This window comes from Hakea prostrata, chromosome 3 (assembly GCF_041222555.1).
Source record: "Hakea prostrata isolate BN-2017 chromosome 3, UWA_Hpros_2, whole genome shotgun sequence".
In the NCBI taxonomy this organism is placed as follows: domain Eukaryota; kingdom Viridiplantae; phylum Streptophyta; class Magnoliopsida; order Proteales; family Proteaceae; genus Hakea; species Hakea prostrata.
The window spans coordinates 27081124-27094027 of NC_142602.1; the positions used below are offsets into that span (position 1 = coordinate 27081124).

A 12904-nucleotide genomic window follows, 5' to 3' on the forward strand; every position below is an offset into this window, starting at 1 on the left:
AATTTCTATTTTAGTTTTATTATAAATACGTGTTCGCTAGTACGATAGAACATGCAGATTCTATAGCCCAACCGAATTGTCCAGTTGTATTCTCTTCTTATTCCTCAATCTCTCTTTCTGCTCTCTACCTGGTATATTGATTACAATCCTTAGGACTGTGTACACGGTATCAGAGCTATAACTGGTTTCCGCCTTTCCGGTTTCAATTTCGATGAAGAACATACTTGCTGTTATTGCATTATGAACTGATCTTTGGTTGATTGTTGATTTGTTAAAAAGCTTTTTGTTGGGTGGAGGTTACAAAACCAACACTGGTTTATTTTATTTGGTTTTCTTCTTACTTGTTTCCTGGGAAATTGGTTATTGAGAAAGGGGAAAAGAAGGATAATCCTGAGGGCCAAAAGGTTATCTAGTCCTCCACTGTTATCTTCTTCTTTTAGATTATATGTTTATAGAGTTTTAATTGAAGATCATTCAATGCTGCTGTATATTCTTTGTGTCTTTTCTTTTCGTTTCCAGAGTTATGAAGAATTTTACCAGACTGAATGGCTTGTATTTGCAAGCTTTTGGCATCGATGGTTCCATCCATGTTCCTGCGGGCTGTGGTTGAGTATGGATGTGCATGATGAACACTAAAAACAATTTGAATCTTAGTCAGTGTGGTTCTTATTTATTGTGAACTGTAGTGGGAGGACATATTTTCGAGATTTATTCCCTTTTAGAACCTACCGCACATGCTGTCCGTTGGTATGAGACAGTCAACTAGGATTTCTGTGCCAAAGTCAGTTGTTAAAGATGCAGATGAGGTGAGGGTTTTGCGATCTGGGAAATGGTTGTGGTCAAACTCTGCTAACAAGAAGGAAAAATGGTTTGGTTGGTGATTCGTCGTTTCCACTGCTTGATCATTCTTGCAATGCGGATAATGTTTTTTGTTGCAAGAATGATGAATGTCATAATGCTTTGGCGGGGGAAGAAGTGGATGTGAAGCATTTAAATGGGGCTGCCAATCATCAAGAAGATATGGTCGAGTCCCCTAGGTATTCAGAAGAAGATCCGCCTGGGCTTGTTGTGGTTGAGCAGACTTTGAATCCATGGAAGCTAATTAGGATTTTGCAGTGAGTTCGAGGAAGGCAATCGCGAGTCCCATTTCGTTCTTTGTTCTCCTCCTTTCGCTTTTCTTTACACTGGTTTAGATCTTATGGCCGTGAGTGTTAAGAAGTAGAAGACAATCATGACTCCAAGATCGATTATTTCTTGGCGTTAAGTTATTTTCCTTTTAGTTTTTTCTGATTGGCATTATTGCCCCCGTCCATTCCCTTACTCCACCTTTTACGTTGCTGTTTTTGGCTGCACGTGACATCCTTTGACTTCTTCTTTTTCAGTTATTGATGTATTTAGTATTTAATGTGTGGAAATCCCATGTTTAAGTATTAAGCATATCCTGCACGTTATTTACCTGTTGCCATTGAAAGTTTTTGCTTTCCAAGTTTATCCTTTGGCTTAGGTTTGTGTTTCCTTTTGAGACTTCTCCTAATTAATTCATGCCATTTCCATCAATTTTGTAATATTTACAGATTTGCCAGTCTTTTCCTTTATTTACCAATAACTACTTGAAATTTTCTGGTTTATCACGATATTGCCATTACTTCTGTAAGTGGGGCTAGTTTGTTGATTCCTGTAAGCCCATGAGTTGTCAAAATGGGTTCGGAACTCAGGATTTACATGATTTGTTATATTCACTTGGACTCAACCATCGATTGAGTTGGGATCGATGGATTAATTATTAATTTGCATTATCTTATTTTGGTGGACTGTGCACCACATCAGTATTGGGGTTTTATTTGTCAGTGAAGGGTGTTGGAAACATGTGTTTGTTGGTACAGTAGAATATACACTGTTATTCCCCAGCCCAATTGTCCAATTGTTCTCTCTTCTTCTTCCTCAGACTCTCTTTCTCCTCGCTACGCGGTATTGTTTACAGATCTTGGGATTGTTTACCGCCAGCAACTCCAAAATGAGTTGAAAATCTCAATCTTCTGCTAATCAAGAAGGTAGTGGTTAGAAATTACATGTGAAGCTTTCTTAAACTGAGAGACGTGAAAAACTGGGTGCACCTTGGCTTTTGTTGGTAAAAGAAACCAGTAAGCGACAGGACCCACTTGCTTCATGATTGGGTAATGTCCACAGATGCGGTGGTTGAGCTTCTCATTGGGCCTTTTCTAGGCGTGAACATTAGCTAAAGCACTCATATGGTCTTCAGCAACCTGGCTTGAGGTCATCCAACACTCTTTCTCACTCTTGGAGGTTAGACTTGAGGTCATCCACCCTCCTGTATCAACAAAGCTGCCCTACACCACCTGAAATGGCTTATCTTGGTGGGTGAATAATAGGTGGTGTTGCACCAATACATGAGCCAATTAGTCCAATCCTTGGGCTGCCTTGCATAAAATCACCATAAGTAAATTTCCTAGCTCTGATTGACCACCTCTATTTGTCCATCCGTCTGTGGGTGATAGGTGTCACTGAATATCAAGTGAGTGCTTGCCACTTTAAACAGCTCCATCCAAAAGTTGCTAATGAATGGATATAATGGACATGGGCAAGCCATGTAAGCAGATGACCTCCTTGCTGAACATGACTGCTACATCCTTAGCCCAATAGGGATGGTTTAAGGCAATGAAGTGCCCCATACTTGGAGAGTTGATCAATCACCACCAGTATCTTCTCTTCTAGTTTTTGGTAATTTCCAGTAAAGTCCACATTGATGTCCTCCTAGACAGGCTCCAGATCAAGTAATGGTTAGAGGAGCCCCACAGGTTTTATGGACTAATGTTTGCTACGCTGGCAAGAGTCACAGCTGGCCACAAACTCCCGAACAATCCCTTGCCAGTATTGCTTCAAACCATTTCTAAGTGTGTAAGAACTGTGAATGACCCCCAAAGTGGTCAAATGGAACTCAGACAGAATCGCTGGAATTAGTGGGACCTCTTCAGTATCACCAGCCTGCCTTTGTAGAATAGAATGTTATTCCTGAGCTGGTAACTGGGAACTCTTCGGAACCATTTAATGGGGCCTGAATCACCTTCTTGTAATGGTCCGTTGTCTGCACTTCCTCACCCAAACCATTAGCCACTTACCACATTGGTGCCAATAGAGAAGGTGCACTTCGCTATCCAGCTGTCTAGAGAGGGCATTCACCTCCTTGTTCTCACTTCCTGGATGGTAGATGATCTCAAAATTATACCCTAACAGCTTGGTGACCCATTTTTGTTGGTCAGTCACCAAGCTTGTTGGTCCTCTGTCACAATCCTTTGATCCAACAAATATTTTAGGCTCCTTTAGTCAGTCTTGACCTTAAAGTGTTGCCCAATCAAATAGTGGTGCCATTTTTGAATGGCTAGAAGAATCTTCATTGGCTCCTTCTCATACACTGACTTCGCCTGGGCACGGGTGGATAATACTTGGCTCCAATAGGCAATGAGGTGTACCTCTTGCATAAGAACATCCCTTGAGCCTAAACCAAATGCATCAGTCTACACGGCAAACTTCTTTGGAAAATCTGATAGGGCTAACATGGTTACGGAGGTCATGGCTGCCTCCAATGACTTAATTTGCCTTGGTGGCTGTTGCATCCCAGTGGAGAATATCTTTCTTCAACAGGTTCGTGAGTGGTGCTGCCTCTTTCCAAAAATCCTTGACAAATCTCCTATACCATGCCTTTAGGCCCAAAAGACCTCTAACTGCTTTAAGGTCTTGTGGGCGAGGCCATTCAACCATGCATCTGATTTTTTGCAGGTTTGCAGCCACACCTTCTCTGGAGATGAAGTGTTCCAAATAATCTAGCTTTGCCAACCCAAGTAGGCACTTCTTTTGGTTCACCGCCAACCTTTGTTATGTAAACAAAACAATTGTTGTTTGGAAGTGGACCAATTGCTTGTCCATGGACCTGCTATACACCAAAGGGTCGTTTTAAAAGACATTGGAATGTTTCTGGTGCATTTATGAGTTTGAATGGCATAGAGAGAAACTTATAGTGCCCATTAGGAGTGCAAATTGCTATGTTTCCTACATCTGCTTTTACTACTTGAATTTGGTGATAGCTCAACTTCAAGTCCAGCTTGGTCATGGAGTACTTCATAAGACATTGGAATGTTTCTGGTGCATTTATGAGTTTGAATGGCATAGAGAGAAACTTATAGTGCCCATTATGAGTGCAAATTGCTATGTTTTCTACATCTGCTTTTACTACTTGAATTTGGTGATAGCTCAACTTCAAGTCCAGCTTGCTAGACACCGTGGCTCCTCCCAAGTCGTCCAACAACTCGTCAATCACGGAACTTGTCAGGTATGGCTATCTTGTTGAGAGCCTAATAGTCCACACAAAACCACCACCCGCTGTCTTTCTTTTGGAACAACAACACTAGGCTCGAGTATGGGCTAATGTTGGGTTGTATCAATCTTGCAGTTAGTATTTCCTGCAATAGTTGCTTCACCTCATTCTTCTGTGAGTCGGGATAGCGGTAAGGTTGAATGTTTAGTGAATTGCTGCCCTCAACCAGATGTATAGAGCGATCATGTGATCTTGGTGGAGGCAATCCCTTGGGGTCGGTGCGCAACTACCCAAACTCCGTTAGCAGCCCATCCAGTGCTGTATCCGTTGGCTGCCCCTTGATGCCTTTGGTCGCCGCAAGAGGTTGCAACCAAAACCCTTCTCTAATCTGTATAGACTTCCACAATCCCTTCATGGTGATCTCCATCTGGAGCAGAGCCAGGTCTCCACACAACATCATGGCCTTCTTGTGCCGATCAAAACTCAAATTCTAGAGCCGCTAGTTGCTCCTAATTTCTCCCAATGTCGACAACCACTGGACACCTAGGATGATATCAACACTACCAAGGTTATAGGAGAGAAGGTCCTGGATGAAGGTGACCTCTCCAATAGAAATTGCGATGTCAAGGCAAACTCCCTTGCCCCTGAGGCTTTGGCCATCCCCTAAAATCGCGTGGAAGTGCTTCTCGTACACCTTCAGACCTAGATGTTCATGGGTCCCTAAGCCATGGACTTGTCGGTTCCACTATAGTCCACCAGTACTACCATGACCTCCCCTCTCAGTTTCATTTTTACAAGGTGACTCGAGCCTTGCTAATGAATTGTTTGAGAGCTCTGCCTCCACCGGTGTCTCTTCCTCTTCGTCGGCAACTCTCCACTCTCTGCTTTGGGCATTAGGAGCACTCACAATTGCTTGTAGTCGGTGAGATCTAGAATAAGGGGCATCACACCTAAAACAAAGCCCCTTATCCATCTATAGCTTAATCTCCTTGGTGTGAGCCGTCTTGACTGGTAGTTGTTAGGGTTGCTTTTTCTGGCTTGAGTTGTTTTCCGATACGGATGTTTGACTTTCTGGGTCGTTTTTTGAGTTGGTCGGGTCCGGTTTCATATATTGGCTCCTACTCCAGAACTCGCGACCTGCTTTGATGTCAATGAGCTGTTAATGTTGGATCCAATGTTAGGGGTTTGTTGGGCACCTCCATATGGGCTTGTTGGGGGCTGGTTTGTGATGGGCATCCTGTGCCTCTTCACTGCCCAATTCCTGGGCTTGATGGACTTGGCCATCCACATCATCTGACCCAGCGACTTGGCTGCGAACGGCCTTAAGTTGGCTTTATGGCTTCTCCGAGTCTGGCCATGAAGATCCCATCATCCACCCTGTGCCGCGAGTCCTTGCTGCAGTGAGTAGGGTTTTGAATCTCTTCCTTTACTCCACCACCATGTGAGTCTACCAAAGCTCAATTAGCTCCTCTTGAGGGTTCATCTATGGAGAACCAAATCAACGGAGTAGTTCTTCTCTGAGTTCCTCCCAAGAGCCGATTGGTTCGTGTACTTCCCTGAAAACACAGGTAGCAGCCTACCGCATTTCTTCTCGGTTCAATCCATTCATGGCAAAGTACCTGTGAGCCTTGGCAATCCATTCTGCTAGGTCATGCCCTGTGAACACTGGCATCTCCAAATGGCTTGGGTAAAAGTCACATCTCCCTCCGATGACCCCCATTGAATGAATGATCATTGCCTCCATTTCATGTCTGGTTTGTGGCAAATCGACTGCCCTCTCCACCATGACCCCAGGTACCTGCAACTCTACCTCCACTGCTTTCCCTCTCATCAAGTAAGCCCTCAGTTCATTTCTGAATTCATTATTACTCTTCTCCTCCTCCATATGTTGGCTAGAGATCCCAGCTTAGACTCAAGGGCTGACAACTGCCCCTGAAGCTCTCTCACCACTGACTCGAGTTCATCAACTCTGGACTCCATTCGGCTCCTAATCATTCCCTGGATAAGATACCAATTTGTTAAGCTTTATAACCCCAGCTTAACCGCAGTGCACTCTCATGGCGACAGACGCCACACTTGACTTGGGTTTCTCTACACATACTTACCCCAAAACAGAGCAATAACAGGAATAGAATAGAGAGACTAGCTTCATTAACATTCAGCAAGAACAGAGCAACTATTACAACATAACTTCAGCAAGAAAACTCCATTAATTCAGTAACAAAACACCTCGGCCTATGCGAGCGCCATGCTCTCCCCTGCAAGTCTATCTTACAACAGCCCTTAAAATTTTTTCCTTACTTTCTGCTTCCTACTTCTATCAATATAACAGTCCCTTCCCTATGTGTATGGGTGTGGCTGTCCCCCAATGATCAAGTCCCAGCTGTCCTCCTTTTGCTGTCAGTTAGAATGCTCATGTGCAATGCTTCCCGTTATCGTTCTTCAATGCTTGTGAGTGTGCACCCGCAACACTAGGGGCCTATCATCCTGCAAGATTGAGGTTGCAGAGGATTTTCTCCTTATCCTTCAACCTTCGGGGCTGTGATTGGCTGGAACCAAGAGGCTTTAAGTATATGCCTTCTACAATCTTCGGTTGGCTGGATTCTTTTGTGATGAACTGGGACCATCGCAAGCTACCATCACCAACCTTTTCTGCTGGTCCTATTGTGATTGAAGGTTGAAGACGACTTCAAACCCCATTCATGACTCATGAAGTTGATTGCTTATTTGCCCCCGATATTTATTATACTCTGCCCCTTCATGTTTTTATTCCTACTTTATCCCTAGTTAATAATTTTTAAAATTCCCTTTTGGCCCTTGTATTACCAAGTGACCCTCTTGTATTTAGTTCAGCTGTGGTTGCACTCACAACAAGGGATAACCCTCTTTATGGAGACAACCAGTCTCTTTTCAATGAGGAGGCGCTGGTTGCGCTCGGGTCTCGCCGGTGTCTTCACCAACGTCGTCACCAAGAGCCTCCCTTGCATCATCACCTCGATCGCTCGGGAGTGGTCCCATCGCTCTAATGGCCACTAGGAGCCATTCCACCTTTGATGGGGCTTCTCTTCCATTAATTAGTGATAGCCATTTTTCATTCCATTTTGGAGAGAAAAACCTCTCCATCCACCAACAACCCGAACCCTTCTCTTCTATCCATTGAAGTGCTCCCGTACTCTGGAATGGAATCGTACATTGATAGTGGAGTAAAGGCCCCTTTCCATCGATCTCTCGTCTTTCACTCTTCTCGTGACTAAGGGCCCACATCTTTATTTGGATTCACTCTCCTTTGAGAACTTGTTATATCTACAGAACTGCCGTCACCCCTTAATTGACACTGAGTTTGGGTGTACTCAAAGTGAACCAAAGTAGACTTTTCAACCCTGTGGATCACAACAATGCCAGTGAGGAACCACTAATGTGTGCTTTTTAGATGACTTGTAAGCTTCTTCCTTCTGCCAACAGTAGGGGAGGAAGTGTGCTTAAAATTTTTCTGAATGTAGGGCTTCTTTGAACTTTCTTCTCCCTATTGCACTACTTGTATAATGTCCTCCACTGTAGGCTGTGATTCAATGCTAATGCAACACTATTGAGGTTGCAATTCATCACAACATTGTGACATCAACAGTTATATATTCATGAGAAATCAATCTGCTTAGTGGTATTATCTGGCCAGATAATTCTCAAATGGTCATGCTACCCTGTCTCAGTTGTGTGAGGCGCATGGCTGCTTGTAGTTAGTAGGTGGGAGTGTCTGGTTCAATGCTTTCCTCATCTCTCCCCAGTTAGTGACCAACCAAATGCGTCAACCCGTACCATCTAAGAAGACCTCCTTCAAACTGTGAAACCATTCCAAATATTGCTCTGGGTTATTGTTCTTGCAGATATCAAGGATATCCATCTGGTTGCTTTATTAGCTCCATAATGAGTATCTTCAAGGTCGGCCAGTCCCATACTATACAAGCAGTAGTTTATAACATGGTGGTAGTGTTGAATGATGTCGCAACAGTGTAACATGAAGAAACCCCAGACTGCATGGGGCTCTTTCCTTTATCTGAAGCTGCCAGTCAGTCAGTAGAAGCTTGTATGCATGTCATCATATTCTGGGAGAGACTGAGAGTTGTGTTAATGGTATCAACATGATCTGTGAGCTTGGCAATCTGTTTCTTGCTTTCATCTTTATAGGAGTGATAAACTGTTGGAGAACCTCATTATTGGCCACCATGGTTTGGATATAGAGGAGGATTCTTAGCTCTGTTACCAATTTGATGTGATCCACTTTTTGAAAAACCCTGTTGAGTTCATTATGGGTCCACATGAAGAAATGAACATTCAAATCAAAGGATTTAGGGCAAAACAGTGAATGAAGTGAAGTTCATAAGAACAGTAAATATAATTAGTCTTGAACGATTATTAGGGGAAAAGAGAGGCAATGCTTGGCGTGTTTGTCAAGTGCTCACTTACTGAATATTGCTGATAGGTTCAAGTTCTGGAAACATGCGTAAGGCTGTATACATCTGACCTTTCCCAGACTCTGCCAAGCGCAGCAAGAGCCTTGTGCACTGAGTACGACATTTTTGGATAAAGTTAAAATAAAGAATAAGGGAAATAAGGGGTGGAGTGCGAAGAGGGAAATGAAGGTAGAGAATGGTACCTGCAGTGAAGAGGGACACTGGAAAAGAGCAACAGCAGATGACCAACAGGCCACTCATAACCCTCCCCAGTTCACGTCACTCAACATAATCCACTATTCAAATCTATTCACTGACATTGAGTGGAAGCATCTGCAAGGGAAGAAACATGACTACCCTATTCAAACTCAATGGTGAATTAGAGTTTGTAGCGAACTTTACAGGCCTTTTCTTCAACTCTGTCAATGTAAAGTAATAAAATAAATTTCCCAGATGACTAAATGACTTCTACCAACCCTGGCTAGCACAAAAATTCAGGTTGGGCTGCTTTTATTTGGTATGGATTTCCAAACCTGTTTGTATCTAGAGCCACCAAACCAATGAAGGATGAGTGACCTTTGTGACCAAAGAAGAATTTGTAGAAAGTCTCTAGGTGAAGCAAGTGAAACCTATTTTCATAGATGCCAACTAAACAAAACTATAGAATACTGTAAGCTAGAATGTCATATTTATGCAAATGGTTTTGAACACTGGTCTGAAAAATCTCTTTGGGTTGAATTTATTGAAGGTTCTTAAATGTTTTACTGTCTATGTAGTGTATACCTGTTCATTTGCTTTTGCTCTGCATTGTATTATTCTGGCTATTTCTTGTGGTAGATCATCTGAATGTTGTATGTTGAGCAAAAGTCTGAACTGACGCATAGTACAAAATTTGAATTACCTTATTAATCAACAGGTTGTAGGAACCATTGGTTATGCGGCTCCAGAATATGTTCGAACTGGACGCCTCACAGCCAAGAGTGATGTTTGGAGCTATGGAGTCTTCCTCTATGAATTGATCACTGGTAGACGTCCTTTGGACCGAAACCGCCCCAAGAGTGAACAGAATCTCTTGGAATGGGTGAAGCCATACCTGTCAGACGGTAAGAAATTTCAGCTCATACTGGATCCAAGGCTGGAAGGAAAATGCCCCCTTAAGTCTATACAGAAGCTTGCAGCTGTTGCAAACCGATGCTTGGTGCGGTATCCAAAAGCCCGTCCCACAATGACTGAGGTGCTGGGGATGGTGGACCAGATTGTGGCAGCAACAGATGTTGGAAGCATTCAACCCCCAATAACTAGTTTGTCGACAAGAAATGTTGGAAGCCCTCAACAACCAACTGGAAGTTCGCCGTCATCAGATGTTGGAAGTAGTCAACCATCAAATAGGAGTTTGTCGACATCAGATGGTGGAAACCCTCGACAACCAATTAAGAGTTTGTCAATAACAGGTTCCCCTAAAGAATCCAACAGAAAACAATCCAGCTCAAAGAGAAGAACTGTGGATTTAGGATTTTGTGAAGTTGCATTGTCAGTATGGCGCAAGATGACTCCAAAGCTCATAAAAGCAAGCTGATTGGTACAACATTTGCAAAAGGGTCCTCCATACTTTGTTGCAGCGCTTCTATGATGAAAGAGAGTTCCATCCATGATTATCAGTATTGCTGGTAACAAATATGATGTCCATGTGAGGCATGCTGTGAGAATTCTGGGTTGGTACTGAAAGTTGTTCAGTTGAAACTGAAGTTGGCTCTCGCTTGAGTTGTCATATAGTTTTAAGCAACCAATTGCAATTTAATGTTGACATGTTTACTGTTGTGGATGTGCAAGTGAATGTGTGGAAAGTAAAGGATCAGAATGTAGCAACTGCCAGGAAAAGGTATTTTCATGAAACCAAATCTGAGTGGATTATGTTTGTCTAGCAAGCTCTTTTAAACATTCCTTGCCCCGATGACCAATTCTCTCTGTTGAGTGTGTATGTTAGTTCCATGTACAAATTTGCTCTCCGAATTTTTTAACCCAATTTTCATTTTAGCAAATGAATAATTCTTGAATCCGTAGCAGAATTCAATTTTTAATTTGCCTCCTTTTTTTTAGCGCTCTTTTAACCCATTGAATTATTTCAAATAATTCTTCAAATGAATGATTCCCGAATTTGAAATAAATAACTATGTCCCAACATTTCCAGACTCCAAAAACCCTGAAACCCATCCATAGACAAAGCACTTACAAGTAATATTGCCCAAACTGTTTCTAGTGTGTTTTGGCTCCAGAAATTGTTCTATATGTCATGGCAACAAAAGATTTTCGTTTTCAAATTAATTTGAGAGTGCATATATCAACGGGTTTAGCGAATCTTCTTGATTGATCGCAATTTTAACTCTGCCTCTTTCATTTTTATCTTTTCCTATAAACTTTGTCTTCTGTTTATGGCATTGATTTTCGGATTAGAATCAAACATGACCTCCATGGATGCTTAGCAGAGCATCTCATATGAATGTTAGTTCTAATTTGAAATGTAACAATTCTCAGTGACAAAAACCAAAAAGAACGCAACACAACAGAGATTTCGTTTAGAAAAGTATAAAATCAAAATCATGTTTGAGCAATACGCAGAGAAGAAAACCGATTTCAGGTCTTTCTCATCATCATTCTTCTTCCTGAGGAAAGTGGAGGAGCTTCCCTTATAAAGAATTTGTAGATCTGTTTCCTTTTCTCTATATGAGAAGTCGAATGAGCTGATTAATAAGTGCTACTGATGTGATGTATGTTTTGTTTTTTTAGCGGGATTCATGCATGACACTCACACCATCCATTCTTCAAATATATACCTTTTTGTGTAGTTATTATTATTGTTGTTTTTTTTTTCTTTTTCTAGTGGTGCTGACTAAGATATAAGGTATTTGGGGAGTAGTTTTAGTAGACTCTAGATCCTCTACATGCAGGGGTAAAAGATTATGTTTTTTTTCATATTCTTGCATTACACATTTAGGAAGGGGGTTACCTTTGGCTTACTTTATCGGTATTCAAAAGTGGACTTTCCTTCTAAATGTATGATAAAAAAAATATAAGAATAATATAATTTTCTACCCTCATGGAACGAACAACCAAACTTTCAACTACACTCACTTAATAAAATCCTTAAAAATTTGCCCTAAGCCTTTGAGTAGTTGTGACAAAATATTGAAATCCTTAATTTCACTGTTGATACGGAAGTTTCCTACCCGGCCGGGGCTCCGCTAAGTTGGGATAAGAACCGACTAGCTTGATCAAGGCGTAACACACGCTGGACTAATATGGCAATTGTTCTCAATGGAGAAGGTCAATCCAGTCACTGATCGAGCGGGACCAACGACATTGAGGCATAATCTCAAGAGAAACAATAGCCTCTGTCGGATAGACTTGCCAAATACATAAAAGGTAACACTTACAGTATAAAAAAAAGGACATATCCCTCCGGTAAGCATCCAATACATTCTGAGCATAGTCTTGTGTAATCCTTGCACGAAACCTTAATCTATTCATTGTCTAACTTAGCCATCGGAGGCGATTGTCCGGTATTCTAGCCAACCCGTGTCTAACTCTTTTTGCAGGACTCATCGTCTTCGGCTCGAAAGGAGGCTTAGTCGGGAGAAGCATCAGTATAACTGTTACACATCAACCGTCCACCTTTCATTCACGTAATTGAAAATGTCATATTTATACCCCCAAAAAAATTGAAAATGCTATGCATGTGGATCCATGATTCTCTAGGTGGTGATGTAAGTGATTGTTTTGGGTCAAGAAAAGCCATTGGTAAGGCATTTCTTTACCATGAAAAAAGGAACTTCGATTTCAACTTTGTCCAAGATTGGTCAAAAATGGTTGAATTGGTATGAAATAGCATTCCAATCAACAGAAAACCCGAATAGCTCAATAGCTCAAAAGGGACTCAATTCGTGAATTATTGTCCGATTCCAAATTTTACAATTTATTTTCCCGAATTCGTGTTTTTTCTATTGATTTAGTAAATTATTGACTTTCACTCATACGAATAAAACTCACGATTAATTATGGCTGAACCCGAATTATAGGCAAATAATCGGCCAGGTTAATAACAACATAAGAAAATTTTAAAACCATTGAC

At 41.8% G+C, this 12904-nt stretch overlaps 1 protein-coding gene across 3 annotated transcripts in view; it reads left to right on the plus strand.

The window, feature by feature from the left end:
- Positions 1 to 10881, plus strand: part of LOC149021936 (serine/threonine-protein kinase PCRK1-like) — a 30007-nt gene extending 19126 nt beyond the window's left edge. For all 3 annotated transcript variants that reach the window (XM_089150139.1, XM_089150140.1, XM_089150141.1), the window contains one exon: positions 9695 to 10881. In XM_089150139.1, the coding sequence (XP_089006265.1) occupies positions 9695 to 10354 (660 nt within the window). In that variant the 3' untranslated portion in view covers positions 10355 to 10881. The remainder of the gene's footprint in view (positions 1 to 9694) is intronic.
- Positions 10882 to 12904: the final 2023 nt, after the last annotated feature.